Source organism: Trachurus trachurus (genome assembly GCF_905171665.1).
Source record: "Trachurus trachurus genome assembly, chromosome: 15".
Lineage (NCBI taxonomy): Eukaryota > Metazoa > Chordata > Actinopteri > Carangiformes > Carangidae > Trachurus > Trachurus trachurus.
In genome coordinates this window covers 10,101,526-10,119,282 of record NC_139906.1, presented here as the reverse complement: position 1 = coordinate 10,119,282, position 17,757 = coordinate 10,101,526, and the positions used below count along the sequence as shown (strand labels likewise).

General features: G+C 40.3%; 1 protein-coding gene across 7 annotated transcripts in view; it reads right to left on the bottom strand.

Annotated features, from left to right (window-relative positions):
• camk2g2 (calcium/calmodulin-dependent protein kinase (CaM kinase) II gamma 2) overlaps nt 1-17,757 on the bottom strand; it is a 66,640-nt gene that overhangs the window by 11,831 nt on the left and 37,052 nt on the right. For 4 of the 7 annotated variants that reach the window (XM_083988725.1, XM_083988726.1, XM_083988727.1 and 1 more), the window contains exons 6-13: nt 17,326-17,398; nt 13,512-13,614; nt 12,986-13,069; nt 12,777-12,871; nt 9,623-9,745; nt 8,513-8,596; nt 8,377-8,419; nt 3,975-4,015 (exon numbers count right to left, since the gene is read on the bottom strand). In XM_083988725.1, coding sequence (XP_083844851.1) covers nt 3,975-4,015; nt 8,377-8,419; nt 8,513-8,596; nt 9,623-9,745; nt 12,777-12,871; nt 12,986-13,069; nt 13,512-13,614; nt 17,326-17,398 — 646 coding nt within the window. Of the gene's footprint in view, nt 1; nt 83-3,974; nt 4,016-7,366; nt 7,427-8,376; nt 8,420-8,512; nt 8,597-9,622; nt 9,746-12,776; nt 12,872-12,985; nt 13,070-13,511; nt 13,615-17,325; nt 17,399-17,757 lie in introns of all 7 variants that reach the window. The other 3 variants (XM_083988724.1, XM_083988730.1, XM_083988729.1) reach the window with 2 other exon arrangements.

The window sequence follows — 17,757 nt, the reverse complement described above, 5'->3', positions numbered from 1 at the left end:
CCATTGGTGCTGAAGATGACATGCTGCTGTCTTTGGTGCTGCTGCTGCTTACTACACTGTTTTTACTGTTGTTTCCCTGCGACTGGGGCAAAGAAACACAACACAGAATGACTCCCACTGCTCTCGCTGGCTCTAAACCATAAAACCACCCTGTGGGAATCTGAGGTGGAAGAACACAGCCAATAAACGGCCAGTGTCATTACTGTACATATTCTAAGTGAGTGCGATTCAAAGCTGCATAACGTGCATAACGTATGTGCAGCAGTTCAATGCTAAACAGATTCTTCTAATTATCTTGTATCAATCTGCACCTCACTCACTGCCTTGTGCTTTTTAAAGGCCAGATGTTGTTGTTGTAGTCTCCTGTAGGTCTGTTGAGCACGTACAGTAGCTTCAAAATAATTTCTTCTGTTGATCATCAGGAACTTGTACTGTAGAAACTAAATTTTATCTCTCTCATAAACCTATGTATTGAATAACTAAAGGACTATTTGGGTTTGCAGTTGTTGCAATTTGCAAAACATTTAGAAAAAAAAAAGTAAAAATACAGAACAGTTAGTCAGCACATGCATTTTAAGACAACGAACAAACTTTCAGATTTGATCTTAAAGGATTTTTTGCAGCACTTTTGAGAAAAATTACATATTTAATTACACCAATAAGTGGCAACGCAGCCAAAAAATGTGTTACAGATTCAGAGTATTATAAATATGGTCACCAGTCCAGGTCTGTGCATGCAGTGAAAGGCCTTGATGCAAGGTTTATGCCTATTTGTGGAGTGTGTGTGTGTGTGTGTGCATAGAGGTACGATATGTACTGTATGTTGCTATTCTAATTTTAACCTAAAGCCTGTTTTAACCCACAAAAGCATGTCAGCGTTAAACTCTTGAACAGACCCTGTTCATAGCTTTGACTGCATCTTGAAGACTTTGTCAAAACCTCAATCAAATGTTGGCTCGTCCATAAAAAAAAGGCCATAAACAAAAAAGATTTGATGAGCAAATGTGTTTTCAAGACTGTTCCTATATGAAGTAAACTCATTTTCAGAATCCTGTGTTTCTCAATAGTCTCCTACAGCGGCGACAATATATTTCACCGAGTGAACGTTTCTCTCTCAACTGCAGCCGTGCACCCTGCGACACAATATAAAAAGCATAAAGTTTAATTAAACCAAATAACAAGTTTACTGTCAGGTTCAGTGGCTGCACTCTCAGGAATTCAACTCATGTAATGAAAGTCGTAGATTTTAAGTTCATCTGAAGCTATGGACGTGTTTTTACAGTTTTAACTTCTCTCCTCTGTGGCTCAGGTTTGGAGGACGTCATTTTCAACTGAAAACTCCTCAAGAGATGGTATTGCATTGTGGGAAATGTAGGATCTAGAGTTGTATTTTTAAGCTTGACCCATCCTGGCAACTAAATGTCAGGATCTGCAGCCGCTCTAACATTGTTGTTTTTTATTCTGGGTCTCCAAACTTCATGAAAATGAAGGAGAGGATGAAGTGGCAAGATTTTCTATTGCTTCATTACTGATTTTGGTTCTGTTGTTGCAAACTGATCCAGTGGCTCCGCTGCACAACAGATGTGTAGATTGTCTTGAATGTGTGATGCAAACAGGAAAACAAAGTTGGAGCTGGACTCTCCCTTTAGCCTCAGGAAAACTGGAGGGGAAAGAGAAGCTTCTCGAACGTAAATCAGTATTCCCAGAAATTTAAAGAGGTGTGGACGAAGGGATTACGTCAATGAAAGATTAAGAGGAAAATGCAGGGAGGTTTTCCTGCTGTTTTTCTACGACTCTGAGATGAGCGAATGCCCCAGTGTGACTATAAAAAAGTACTTTGGCAGCCTCCGTGGCCAACTAGGAACATCTTCTAACAGAAAAACTAATGTGCAACCCTGAGACCAACCAGGAAAACTACACTTCACCCATTTTACAACGTTTTCCAGGGATGGAAAAGAGATGAAGGTCGATCTGCAGCTTTTTGAAATGTGATGTTACAGGATCAGAAATAATACGACTTTTAAGAGGTAAAATGTTCTTGATTTGTTCCTTTTGTTACAGTTATTGACTCAGAAAATACTGTTTTCATTCAGGTTTGGCTCATTTTATCAATGAGTCATCTAAAAAACATCCTGTCGGTATCAGTACTGAAACTCATTCATTAAATCAAATACCCTACAACATTATTTATTGGCCTATATTTCAGCAAGATTTCTATCAAGATAGAAAGCATCTATTTTATTTTGAAAACAAATTACTGAAATATTAAGAGTAATCTTTTTTTTTAAATCTACATATTTTACTTTATTGCCCAATAAAAGCACTCAGTGTAATCTTGACTTGCTGTGCATAAATTTATCTTTAATACATTTTTACTGTCAAAAATGTTCCTCCATAGTTTGACCCATAACTGAACTGTGTCGGTAAGAGGAGAAATTAAGGGGATTTAAAGGCACCATCTCCAACTGTACAGTAATTGCATTTTTTTTTACTTCATTACTTTATAAGCACCACTTCTAATATTAAGTCCGTTATGCCTGAACTGCCTCTATTTAAATGGTTGGTGATTATCTGCAGGTGACCAAGACAGCTGTTTTTATTTCTTAGCAGGAGAGGAGAAAAATAAATAAATCACTCAAATGAAAAATAATGACAGTACAATAAATGTACCATGACTGAAAAGAGAGGGAATGACTGTATATTGATGTTTACAGCGGGTAAATCTCCTATGATGGTCAGGGTCATAATGCCTGATTTATTCATAGGCAGATGGGTCAGACGAGGATAACTGGAAGGGGATGAGTGTGTATGTGTGTGTGTGTTTGTTATTTGTCAGGAGTTCAAATGGTTTGGTGGCGCTCATGGCAGAAGGGGATGCAGAGATGTTGGATGAAGCTGCGAAATCCAACACAAACCGGACAAGACAAAACTGTCATAGACGACGCCTCAAGCATCTCTGTCCAAAAGGCAAAAAAAAGAGAAAAGAAATGAAACGGCGAGAGCGAGGGGAGGAGGACTAGGGGGGGGAAACGACTTGGAAACAAGAAGAGAGAGACAAAGAAGGAAAAAGGAATGAAAATGACAGAGACCGAGCTCACCATCAAACAAACACTCGAGCTGGACTTCCTTTTCTGACAGACAGCAATGAAGAGGAGGAGGAAAAAAATAAAATAAAATAAGGGGTCATTGGGGAAATAAGGAACTAATCAAAATAGTAAAAGACTGAAGCTGCCAGATTGATCCCAGAAAGAGAGAAAAAGAAAACAGCTGCACAAAGCTTACACAGGAACAAGATGAGACAGAGGGATACTAAGAAGAGGGCCCCAGAAAAAAAAGAAAGAAAGTTTCAGCTGGAAAAACAATGTATTAAAATTTAAAATATTAAAATAACGGGTTGTGCAGTTTATCTGTATAATGTATTTTTCTTTGGGTTAGTTATTATATAAGTTACTGTATGTAATTGGACTTTTATTTTTTTGGCCCTTGTTGATCATGGCACTTCACTGCATGCACTGACGCTGACAAAGTGAGCACCATGACACGATGGTGGCTCGGATCGCTGTGAATCACAGGAAAAACTGGTGGTAAGGAAACAAACAACATTTTAAAAGTGTATTATTCTTGATTATTAAGATTTTACTCTTCAATCTTCATTCACCTTTAGTTATTAACTCTCAAATATGAACGAACAACTGCTTGATTTTGTGATCAATCCTTTTCAAAATGCAACAAAATCTTTAAAGCACATTTAACAGACCTCAAAAAGCTACAGGGCAGCAGATTACAAAGTTAATTCAACTTAAATAACATACGGCTCTTCCATGTGGTCATAACACCATCAATATATGTTATCACACAATAGTCAGGGTGACAGACCAAAAGGGAGACGACAGAAGAAAGGAAGAGTAAGAAAGACAGAAACAGTAAAGTGAAAAAAAAAAAAAAAAAAAAACACACTGGGTCAGAAAACTTACCTTCACTCCGTCCGACTTTTTGTTTAGTAAGGTTTTGCATGCTGAAAGAAAAGAGAGAGGAGACAATAAGGACCACAGACACAGAAAAGTAAATTATGTACGAGGAACAATCATATTTTTTCTCCACTACTGGGAATAATCAGGTGAAATAAAAATAATGGGACATTATTATTCCGAAATATGAATAGAAAACATGGAAATGGAAAAATCTATCATGAATCTAAAATGACTCTGACTGGGGTATGAACTTTTTTTTAACCTCTTATATTCAAACTGGTTTTGATACAGGGCCCAAATTTTGAGTAAAAAAAAACTATAAAATATTTCTGGATTATGTCAAATGATCATATTGTAGGTTAAACCTGAGGTTATGTGGTAATGATGAGAGTAGGTCAAACTGACCATAAAATAGGTTAACCCAATAAGATGATAGTGGGTCAATCTGTCTCATCTAATCTACACATCTAAAACAAAAACAATCAATTCTATATGTTTCTTATTGAAATCAATGTGTCAGTAAAGATGTTATTATTTATTCTAGTTTTCAGATGACTTAGATGTTGGGCATGCACCTGAAAACCTGACCACAAATGTCCTACAAACAACACCAAACAGGAAACCAAACAAAACAGTTCACATGCATTCATGCACACACACATTACAGTATATACAGTCACTTCACAGTGTTCACACTGCTTCACTTTTTGTTGTAGATTTTATTTTAAATGGATAAAACTGCCATTTTTCCCGATCAATTAAGACTCAATAACTCTCAATAACAAAACAAAAACATGAAAGCATGTTGCAACATTTTTATAAATCAAAAACTCATTAACTTCTCAGTAATTTCTCATTAACTTAAGTATTTTAGCCACTGAAATAGTGCTTTGTAGAAGAAAGAGGTGGATGCTTTGTGATCGAACCAATGATTGATTGATTGAGCACCTGTAATGAACACAGCTAATGTGGACTCTGGATGCATATCTCAAAGATAAACAAAGTCAAGTTTCACTTGTCATCAAGGCTCACTGAGTGTAGATGTACAGCAATTTGATCCACTTAAAATTAAATCAATTGCACAATCAAGTGTGTAAAATTTGGCTTAATACTTTCTGAAGACTTCTAGTAGACTTAAACTAAACACAAACATACTCCCACTATACAGTATAACAACTTCCCCTCCCCCTTACCTTCCATTTACAAAGTAGGAAGGAGGGCAATGGAGAGGACGAGAAAAACATTAATGGATTTAATATCTGCATGTTAACATCTGAGCTGGAAACAGCTGTCAAGCTCTCACTTTGTGTTCAAAGGCGTTCGTTAGTCATATTCACATGGGCGGTGGGTTCATGCGACAACAGTGTCTTATCAACATGTCTGGCATGCAGCATCCACTTCAAAGTCTTCATCTTACAAAGTGTTGCATTCCCACACAGTCAGTTTAAAGTGAGCGGAGACCTTTAAGCTCGGGACAATCCTCTGTGTAACAAAACCAACAACACAGAGACACTTGGGATCGAACACAAAGATAAAGCCATCATTCACAGCGTGTCGACACAGGATCCACCTGATCGAACCCTGATTCCTGTGTGCGTGCGGCCTTTGAGCGAGCAGCCTGCCCTGCCATGTGACTGACATTTACCTGTGAAGGTTTTCAGTATGCTTCAAACAAACTGGTCTGTTCTGGACCATCAGGGTTACAGAGGCCGGTGTCATGGGTTAAATCATATAAATGGGGATAAAAGAGTGTGTGTGTGTGTATGTGTGTGTGTGTGTGTGTGTGTGTGTGTGTGTGTGTGCTGGAGGGAATCTCAAGAACTCTCAAGTTTCCATTAAGGCTGTTATTACATAAAAGATATATTATAGATATATATTATATAAAATATTATTAATAAGACCCAGGGCCCATGTGGTAAGATAAAATATAGCCTACGTACAGTATATGACACATCCTGTTCTCTTTAAGACTGTACCACAGGACACAGAAACATTTCAATTAAATCAAAGATCACAGTTTTCATATACAAGTCTCCCCTAGGAGGCGATAGTATTAATGTTGCTGTGAAAAAAGGGAAATATTTTGGATTATATCAGTTTTAGACACTGTTTGATGATCGTGACGTGCGAGTTGGGTAACACTTTACTTGAATAGGTATTCATAAGATTGACTTAAATGATCATAACCATGACATAACAGCTGTCATAAACATCAATGAACAGCTGTCGTTAAGTGTCATTCGGTAAGTTATGTCACTTTTGATGCAAAATTGACATTATTTGAGATGTCCTTGTTATGAGAACTTGACATCATTTTTAAAGTTTGGCAATTAGGTCTGCTATGACAGTTTAAATTGTCTTTATGTCAAGTTGTCAGAACAAAAACATCTCAAATAATGTCAACTTTGCATTAAAAGTGACATAACTTACCGAATGACACTTAATGACAGATGTCATAAGTATTCATTGATGTATATGACAGCTGTTATGTCATGGTTATGACAGTGTTATGTCAATCTTATGAATACCTATTCAAGTAAAGTGTTACCGCGAGTTGTCTGAAGCATACTGACTGCGTTAGGTTGTTTTTTGTTTTTGTTTTTGCTTTTGCCTTCGTCTGTTCACACCAAAACAACGGGGCAGGCAGGAGAAGAAGAAGAGGAGCAAAAAGAAAAATAGACACTGTGCATTCTGTTTATCCAGCTTCCCATGCAGGTTGGCATTCGGTTCTGTAACGCTCATCATACACATGCTCGGCTGGCTGTCAGTGCCAGAGCCATGCGGAGGGAAGGTTGCAGCGAGCACAGGCAGGCATCGACTGGGCATCAGCCACGTACAAACCAATTCAGAGGAGGCAAAAAACTGGGAGCGATACGAAGGTCGATTGCTGGGGTGTGGATTTATGTTTGTAATATATTACAAGGTTAAAATAGTTAATGCTGCAAAAGGAGAAGATACGCAGCCAGCGGTCTTAATGCAGAGATGTGTGAACGCAGCTTGGCTCGGCGGCGGCAGCTGCAATAGCCAGAATGAGGTCAAAGGGTCAATGCTGTTGCCGTTCAAAACAGGAAATTAAACAGCCAGTCCTGGAGAGCAGCTCCGTTCATTAGAGCATCAGGACACGCAGCAGGTCAAGAGCTCAGCTTCTTTTTTACGGTTTCCATTTAAATATTTGTGTTTAAACGATGACCCAGTGCAATGACCACCAATCACAAGGGGATCCATCAGTGTGCAGGCAGCAGGCAGCAGGTGGGGGGGTGGGGGTAGGTAGGTAGGTAGGTAGGTGTGGGTGGGTGGGTGGGGTTCAAGCAGCCCAGGACACATGCCAATAGCCCGGGCACAACGCAGGCGGTGGCCGACTCCAGCGCCGCCCCCGCCCCTTCTAGCAGACGTACCTTCCGACGCCATTGCGGCCGTGCTGGTAGTAGCGGCAGGGCTGGTGTGCTGCCGTCCCACTATTGGACAGAGAGGAATTCAATGTGGCGACAGCGGTGGGACAAGAGGCTCACTAAAGCCTGTCAGCCTTATTTGTGTCTCTTGGTCTCTTTAAGTTGATTAGACTTGACAGTTTTTAAGGCAAGAACGGCAAAACATGATGTTTCCAGAGAGTGTTTCAGTATCGAGCATAAGAACTGATCCTGTGTCAGCCACTGAGCTGCGCACCACTCACAACAGTTTAACTTTAAATAAAGATAAGAGTTCCTCGGTTTGCCATCGCCTTTTTATTTTCATTAGATTAAAGCGAAGCAACAGACGGGAAATCTTCTCAGCACTAAAATACCTCCACCCTGAAATTATTAATCTCATTTCCATGGACATTGACTTGATAAACACGCCTACAGCTATGCACGAAGCAATTCAGAGGTCCGGCCCGTCTGCCTTCCCCAGTCCAGATCAATCTTGACCGGCAGAGAGCCGCTGGCCATTATCCACGAGAGCTGCTTTACTTACATGAGAGCATATAAACACAGGGCCAGTAGCATTAATGCATTAACTTGCTGGGGCCAAGGTCCAGCCCGCAAATAGGCTGTTCAATCAAAAGTGCACTATGTTTCGGTGACCAAACTGCTTACAAAGAGGAAATCCAAGCCAAACCCCTGAAGTGCGAAAACAAACCTGCAGACAGGGCTGACAAGTAAATCTGAGCAGGAATAAAAATGTGCGGTTGAGGGAACTAGATTCAGGCCAACGAAAAGAAGATCGCAGGCGCAGACAGGAAGTATAGCAGCAGAGCAGAAGCGATATGAATCATTTTACCTCGAAGATCAGGGAAAAAAAGTGTTTACAACAATTAGATATAAAGATAAAACAGACTTGTTAAGGCACAAATGTACATTAGGAGCTTCTTGAACTATCAGCAGCACTGGGCCGAATCAAACTGTGTTGTATCAATGCTTAAGCTCACCTGAAAAGTTCCTGGACACCAGCATCGTCGTGAGGATAGCTCCCTACAGAGACACGCAAAAACAAGCAACATTATAAGGATTTGTTTCATGTGTGTGTGTGAGTGTCTATTTATGTATGACTGTGTCCTCGCTCACTTTAAGTTTCCTCCTGGCGTTGAACTTGCGGAGACACTCCACGGTCTCTTGGCGGTGCATCATGGAGGCCACGGTGGAGCGTTGCTGTACGTAGAGGAGAGAAAACAACACTGTAGATAAACCTGACATCAGTGTAGTTTAATGTCCATGTTGGTGGTGATTCACTATGTCGCTCCGATACAACCGACTCTAAATAAATAAAAAAGGAGTCCTGATATATCAAAATAATAGACAAGGACACAAAAGGCTCTATTATTTTCTGTATAAGGACACCTCAGTGGTTAATTACTGCACCCTGAGGTCAGAGGATCGACCATCAAAATATTGATGCTGCCAATACAGGTTTTTTTGAGTATTGATTTAACACCAGTAGGATCAATACCAAAAAAAAAAAGATTTATCACATAAAACACTCGTCTTAGCTCTGCATTATTTAGATATGTGCTGCAGAAAAGTGTCTTGTTTTCAAATGAATGTCCCCAGTCTTAATTAATAGAGAATAGTTTAAAAAAATTCCTCCATGTTTGGCAAATTAGGCAGAAATTAATAATGCATTGTTTCCTCATTAGCTGTGCCATCTCTTACATGATACCTTAGGTGTTTCTAACAATAAAAGCTATCCATATCAATTAGATAATATTGGCAATCCCAGCCCTGGTATGGGATCAATACCAACGACAAAACCATCCACATCCCCCATTATACCTTTACCATAAGACCTGCTTTAGTAAATGTGTTTCATTCAAACCATATATGATGTCATCTAAGGTTTTTGCCTCGGTGTTTAGTTGTACATCATTTTAACTACTTGTAACTTGTAAATTGTAACTACTACTGAACCACATTGTGCCCTTGCTTTGAACTGCTGTCTGCCAAAAATGAGCTGCTTAACATAATTCACTATTTTATCCGTGGGAGTGTGAGCTCCTGGTCACCGTGTCCTGCCAAAGTTTTTTCTCTACAGTATGTCAATATATGACTGCTTAACAATACAAAGAGTGAAAAATGCGTGAGTCATCATCATTATCATCTGTTTGAAGCTTGCTCGAACACTTCATCAGTATTTTACAGGCTGCAAACGGTTTCTCTTGATGTTAAAGTGTGACTTACGCAGACCCAGGGATGCTTGATGGCCTGGTCGGCAGTGATCCTTTTGGCAGGGTTAATCGTTAACATCTGATTGATCAGATTCTTGGCCTCAGGGGTCACCGTGTCCCACTCAGGAGAGGGAAACTGACAGAGGGAGATAAATGTAGAGAATGCATGTTACTGTTCATAAGCTTTCATTCATTAACATTTTAACACACATGCATACACACAAAAATGTACCTAAATGTTCATGTAAAAATCAATGATATTGATCATTTTCGGAGACATTTTGAGATTATAATGGGTGTGTATTGCATGGGATGTTCAGGCCATAGTGGGTGACATCATCAGCTAAACAAAGTGAGAGAAGTGAAGTCATCTGAAACTGTCTGAATGTTTTCTCCTTACACACTGCTCCCGGCGACAAATTACACTCTACACACATGATTTTTTTCCACAGGTGTAGACAAACTTATCGTCTCTCTCACAATGGGCTCAGAAAAGCAGAGAGACTTACAGAATTTGAACTATGAGCCTCAGAGAGAGGCCAGTCCCATCCAGCTGCCCCTTAGCTCCAATACAAAATTTTGAGCTGATTTATGAGAACAGCAAAAATTACTCTTTCGTTTAGCTTGTGAAGGTTTCCAAAATATGTACTCTAGAAACACCAAAAACATATCAACGTGTTCGGGAAGCTCTCTGGACACTCATGGACCATTTCTTGTTCTGATAGGAGTAACTATTTTGTCACAGTAAACCCAAATGTGACACCATCGCCGCAACAGAAAATCACCCTCTTTCTCTGTGTTTTTGCCTGCCCCTGCCTGGGGGGCCTCTATCGTCCTGGTAACCCCTCAAGTTACCAGAGCCACAGCTGAGACCAATTCATTGATTAACTGATATCTCTGCAGTTTATCAACTTCTGACTTTCTCCCATCCATTTATACGAAGTCTTTTTGAAACCCGACCAGACCCTGCCGGCATTTTGCTAACAGCTCTGTTGGCAAAATGCTGGCAGTTTGGCAACATTTCAGTTTTTGATATAAACACTTAGCAACTTTATTGTGTTATTTAAGTGCTATGCAAATAAAGTTGGTATCATTTATTGTTATTACATTACACTGGAAAATCCCACCTGCAAAAAGTACAGGATGCACTGCTGCAGCATAAAGGGTGGTGCGACTGTAGGAAATGTTGCTGATTATCATTTTATAAATACACTTAATACACACTTAAAACACGCCTCATGACAGGCAGCCACCATGTCCTCTACTTACTATTGGCTGACACGATCAGATGACATGAGTCAAACATCTTTACTGTACTATACTGTACCTGTGTGTTTGTGTGTAGGGTATGTGACCTATATAGCAAAGTGAAACTTGAAACAGACCTGCTAACCACCCGGTGGAGCAGGTCACAACCCAACAAACACACACTCACATACACACACACAAGCACAGGTTGACAGCTCCTTCATATCAGTGTTCAGAGAGAGAGAGATGATATGTCTGTTTGTTTAGCTCTGTCTATTACTATATGCAACTCTTGATCTAAAGGCCGTGGGTTTGATTGCCCCCTGCGGCACCCTCAATATTTCTGAGAGGAAATCTAGTCTCAATTTCAAATGCTAGACACAGAATGGATTGAAAAACACTATCACACTTCAATCTGTGGTGAATAAGTCAGAGCATGAGGCTGTTCAGTGGTAACAGACAAGCTGTCACTCAGCCAAACCCACCTCCCTCATCACTCCATCCAAGTACCACCATGAAGTGCCAGGGAACGTGTTTACTACTAAAAACCAAAGTGAGTTGTCCAGTGACATTTTGCTTCAAAACATTTAAATGTCAGCTGTCAGTTGCTGACATAATGGCAAAACACAAAAAAAGTGCGATTCAAGGTATCTGCATGACAATGTTGACATTCACAAAGTGAGCATTATTACAAGTGCTTGTCACAGTCGGTTCATATCAGTGTTCATATTATGCACATTCATTAGATGTGGTTGCTTCCAATTATGGAAATTAATACGGGTAATAAATTCCTATCTCCCAGAGGACTATGACAAGATCTGAAAAATAAGCCAACTGCACTCTCCTGGTGTATCACTTTTTTCTGTTGCGGTGGAAGATGAAAATTATGCAATAACAAGTAGAAAGCAATTAAAACCTAATATTTAATTTCTGAGTGACTTGCACAGCTGAATTCACAATGTGTTATTGGACCAGATTTGGAGTGAGGGTGTCCTGCAGGACTCGAGTTGAGGCTTGTTAATTCACATAAATTACATTTCAAACAGGAAACACATTTTATTTATTAGAATTAAAGTCTGATGAACACAGGTGGAGCTCTCCTTTACAGACTCTCCTGATCTAAAACCTTCGTCTTCATGGATCCATGTTTTGAAAATTTGCAAAATAACATGCACAGTCAGCCGGCCTGGGATGAGCCTGCAAAATATGAGCTGGGGCATTTTATTAAAGCTGCACTGATTAATGTTTTTTATATTAATAATAGATCAAATGACTACCATAAATTCTCAAGTGGCCTTTATCTACCTCAAGCGGCAGGCGGACCAGGCCTTTATTTCTAATTTCCTCTGTTCCCCAGTAAAAGCAAACTCTAAACTTCCTCCATGTTTTACCTTGTGTCTTAAATTCAAAACAATGTTCATTTTCTGAGCAAGAATCATGGCAAAAAAAACAGTTTTTTCCCTTTTGCCCAAATCATCTTAAGCTACCATGAATGAAACACGACAGTATTTTCTTTCTTTCTTTTTTTTGAAAAGCAGCCCTCCATTTACAGGTAAATTTGAGGAAATATCAGTGTAAGTATTTAATTGTATATGAAAATATTATTTCAGTTGACCAAAAGCAGCAGAGTGGTGATTATGACATGACCCCAGTTTTGTATTGATGCTATTATTGTTGTAAAAATGCTAATTTTAGTAGGTTACAGAAAATACCAGCTGTTTTTTCCACACTTATACTATCTATCTGGATTTGTAACCACTGTCTCGACATAAAATAAACCTGAAGGAATAGTGATTCTGTCTCTGTCCATTCTCCGGCTTTTTGTGTTACACAATTAAAGACTTATTCATGACTTGCTACAACAACAAAAACACAAACACACGAAGGTGACTACAGGAACATAAAGGGGAGGAACTCACGTCATATGCACCGGCCTTGATTTGTTGGTACAGTTTGTGTTGGTCCTCGTCCCAGAAGGGAGGGTAGCCCACTAGTAAGATGTACAGGATCACACCTGACACACACCCACACACACACACACACACACACACACAAACACCCAAATTAATGAGTGAGCATATGATAACAAGAACAGCAAACATCCAAACAAATCATCTGGCTAACTGACCACATGCCCATATGTCCACCGGCTTGCCGTACGGGTCCTTTCTCAACACCTCTGGGGACAGATATCCTGGAGTTCCTGCAAAGCCTGCAAACACAAACACACAAACAGCCTCGAACAGTGTGTTTTGGACAGAGATAAATGAGCAGCACCTCCACATGTCTCCTCGTCTCTACCCACCACAGCCTCCTCTCACACCTCAGCACCATCCTATTTATCAAATGTAGAATTAATATTCACAGCAATATTGTAATAAAACTTAAAACAACACATAGTTGCAATCATTTGGGACAGTATGTTCCTTATATTTATTTATCTGTAGAAACATTATTAGGATTTAAACACACCGTTCTTCTTTTGTTGATTAATTAAAAAGAGTATATTACTGGCACAATGTGCCTAGCTCACTGGCTTGCTGCTACTTTAATGCTTTATATCCTAAAGCAATAAAGCTGCTGAATGTAAACAGGGTGGAAACGATACAGAGAATAAGATTTAACATAGGGTTAAATATAAAAAGTGTTCTCACCAAACCAGGCCTGTTGGTCGCCCTGCACCTCGATGGCCAGACCGAAGTCTGCAAGCTTCACCGCTGCTCCCTTCATCTTACTGGCCAGGAGCAGGTTCTCGGGCTGTAACACACAGACAGGCAGGATTACAGTATATAGCATGAAATGTTTTCATTCAGATCAGGAATAACCACCACTTTCAATATTTTTCATGAATTATTATTTAAATAAGTAAAATACTTCATTTTAGGCAGAAAAGGGGTCTAAATTAATCAGTTATGTAGCAAGAACGGGTTTTTAATGTATCTGTGGAAAAACTGTGTAGTTTTTTTGCATGGTACAAAATAAACTGCAGCACATTTAGGAGCAAGAAGTGGAAAAAATACAGTTAATCAAGAGCAAAGGAGACAAGCATGAACCCTCCTTCAGGAAATGTCCTGTCTGTGTGCATGACTGGACGAGCTGCAGGAGCACAATGACATCTACAGTTGTAATGAGGCATGAACTGGTGAAGCAGGCGACGGAGCTGTCACAAGATTTAACATTTTGAATTTTGACTCCGTCCCTCTGATCACACTTGTCGTGCAAGAAGCCAGGACTTGGCGGAGATAAGCACATGCTAACAGTATTTTAACTGCTTCCTCGTTTCCCTCATTACATCATAGCTGCTCTCACTTAGGGAGAGGAGACGGAGGGAACGGGTCAGGTCAAGTGTAATCTGATGTGAGGTTACTGACTATCTCTGCACAGCTGGTTCACATTTACTTGTTTTAGGTTTTTATTCATAATACAGAGCTCAGAACTGACCTTTTTTTTTCTTTGTACAATGACAACAATGATTTTCACCCTTTCTCTGTTTCCCTGAATTAGCAGATTTTCCCTGAACAATCTGTCAACACTTTAAACTCTATGAACCACACCTCTGCAGTGTCCAGCATGCACATGATTGTATGATAATACTGGTTGTAAATCAATGCACAAACCACTGCAATTAGAACATACAGTAATCAAACCGAATCTGGTTTGCACTGTGATGATACAGCCTGACTTTGTTTGTTTTTTGAGAGCAGAAATGTGCTGAACAATCAGATAATCAACCTCCTTTTTTTTCTGTTATCTCGAGCTGCTCGTCAAAGAGGCACAGTCGTCGTCTTCATCGGCAAAGACGAATGGAGCAGGATATTAAGGGAGAGCTACAGTACAATGTGCGAGAAGAGGGTCATACGATGGGCAAGCTAGCGCTCCACTGACAGTAATTAACCTTCATTAAATATAAGTAATGTTAGCCTGGATAGCAAAGCTGAGAGGCCTTTGGCTGTCTCCATCTGTCCCACGACTCTCATCTTTCACCTTGGGAGTTTTCATTGACACGGCCACCATTTGTACACTGACACCTGATCACATTAAGACTCTTATTAAAACCAGGTGTTAATGCAAAGAGGCCTGTGATCAGTAAATAACAGCAGGGTAATAATACCAAGTGTAAATAAATAGCGTCTATGTTTCAATGTGGTGGCGCTGGTAGGAATGTGTGTGTGTGTGTGTGTGTGTGTCAGTGTGTCTTGAGGGTGAAAGTTTTTTTTGCAGTGGTAGCCATGCTCATCGCCTCAAATGCGGACAGACGGATGGATGTCTGACACTTGCACCAACTGTCTTTCTGCTCTTAGTCTGCTTCATCTCATCTGTCAGTTCTGCTCACTCTCTCCCCATCTAGTTATCATACATATACTACATCCCTCCATCTCTCCATCCCTCCTTCCATCTCCCTCCCCTCTCTTGTTCAGAGCTGAGAGAGTGGGGGGACTGAAGAGCTGGAGATGAAGCAACAGGACAACAGAGAGAGAGGGAAGGAGAGAGGGAGAGAGGGAGGGAGGGAGACAGATAGAGATAGATAGATGGGAGGTGGCATAATGAGTCCCTACGCTGGCGCTGCAGCAGCCGGGTGACCTCACCCTACAGTTACCATGGCAACCCAGCCTGCCACCAGCCAACAGCGTTCAACTCTCTCTCTCTCTCTCTCTCTCCAATTCTTGTTTTCCCTTCAATGAGTCGCCCTCCCCAGATGACAGGCAGGCGAAAATGTGATGTGATGTGTGTGTGTGTGTGTGTGTGTGTGTGTGTGTGTGTGTGTGTGTGTGTGTGTGTGTGTGTGTGTGTGTGTGTGTGTGTGTGTACGTGCGTTGGGTCACTCATCTCTGCGGCACCATTTCTTCTCATTATTGTTCATGTTTATGTTTATTTAATATTATTATTATCCGATACTGACATCCCTTAATAAAGTCTCAGAGAAACTAAGACCTTACATCTTATTTTTTTGGCAACTTGGGGGGAGTAAACCCATCACTGAAATATTATTGGCTTCAAAGTTGTGATGGATGCAGGTAGCAGCATATTTACAGTCCTCACAAAGCAACAGTGCAACATTAGCATTAATTGTTTGTGGCCACCTGATGAAACCAAGTCCATTAATCTCACTATTTTTAGCAACTGAGGGTCTTTTTTTGCTGAAAACAGCCGACTAATGCTGATGCTGCTGCTGGATGTGGGCTTGAGGGAAAGATTCAACACAAACAGTTAATTGAGCACATTTACAGCAGGTGTAAAGAGGAGGGAACTTGAATTACTGCTTCGTATGAATTTAATAAAAAGGAAATATTTGTATTTTGTCATAATTGTCATCTGAATTCTCCAGTTTTGGCCAAAAACTTGAACAGTGAGGTCAAAGTGACCTTGATCTTTGACCTTTATCCGGCAAAATCTAGTCACCCCATCCTCACATATTAGATATTTTTTCGAAAACTTTGGCAACTGCACTGAAAAAAATCATTTTGAAGGGGCTGAAAATATTTTGTTGCAGTTTTTATAATGCAGTTGATGATATTGTTTAGTCAAACTGTTTGAGAACAAACTGCAGTAATGATGCACAGATGCAGTTTTAACACATGATAAGAGCTGTACATTAACGTAATGTAATCTAACATAATGGATTTTTCTGTCGTCTGCCCTCGTCATCCATCATCATTATTGTCTTTCTGAAACTCTCCATGTTCATTTGATACAACGATCGATATACAAGGTAAAAAAAATCAATGCAAAGCAACACAAGTCCATTTACACCACTCACACACAAAAACAGATTGTTTATTTTCCGATTACACTTGTCTACTTTACCCCAGAGTAATGGCTTAATTCTGCTCCTTCACATAAAAAGGGTCAGGGGTTGCTACTAAAAGACCAGATTATAAGTTAACTATTAAAGTTTAGGACCTGGGGTTGGCAGTAAAACAAATGTGGTGCAATTATCCAGGTGTTTAAAACCTCAGGTCAATTTGCCCTCTTCATTTAATGTATTATTAAAATTAAAATAACCCAGCTGAGGAGGCCAGAGTGCTGTTGATTTCTGCTGGGGGTGAACGATCTCGCTGCAAGGGAAATCGTCACTGGCCGTCATCTCACCCACCGACCCGCTATTAATAGCAGCTGGTCTGCTTTCGTCACTCCTCAGCAGTGCAGGAGGGAGGGAGGGGGAGAGGAGAGGAGAGAGGAGGGAGGGGAGAGGGGGAGCAGATGAAAATAGGGGAGGGGGGTACAGATGTTAGAGAAAGATTGGAGGAGAGAAATGAAGAGGGGAGAAAGCAGGTGATGGGCTAGGATGACGCTCATCCCTTAAGTTGGTTTTAACGTCACAGCATGACGTCTGTGAGCGTGTGTGTGCTGTTGTGAGTCTCTCCACCGATGAATTTCAATGTTATAGAGACTCATGTGAATCCAACTAGTCTGTTACAGAGCAAATAAAGGTCCCCCTATATGCAGCAGGGGTACACGATGACTCACCTTGAGGTCCCTGTGCACAATGTCATGCTGGTGGATGTGGCTGACGCTCTCCAGGATCTGGTTGATGCAGTGGCTGCAGGAGACAAGAGGAGACACATCTGTCAGTCCAATGAGCCTCACACCGAAGCAACGCTACAAAAACTATCATTTTAAATAATATAAAAACCAATAAGTCACACTAAACTCAGTAATGCTCTTATGTGTGTGCATTTTAAAGGGCTATTAGTGCTAATGATTATTGTCAGCCTTGCCATTTTTCTTGATTTGAATCGATTTGCTGTTTGGTTAATAAAACGTTAGAAAATAATGAAAACCGTCCGTCAGTCCACAGTTTCAGCCTCTGAGCCCGAGGTGACGTCTTTAAATGTCTCATTTTGTCTCATGAAATGTAAAATACGTTCAGTTTCCACCGACAGAAAACACACACATTGG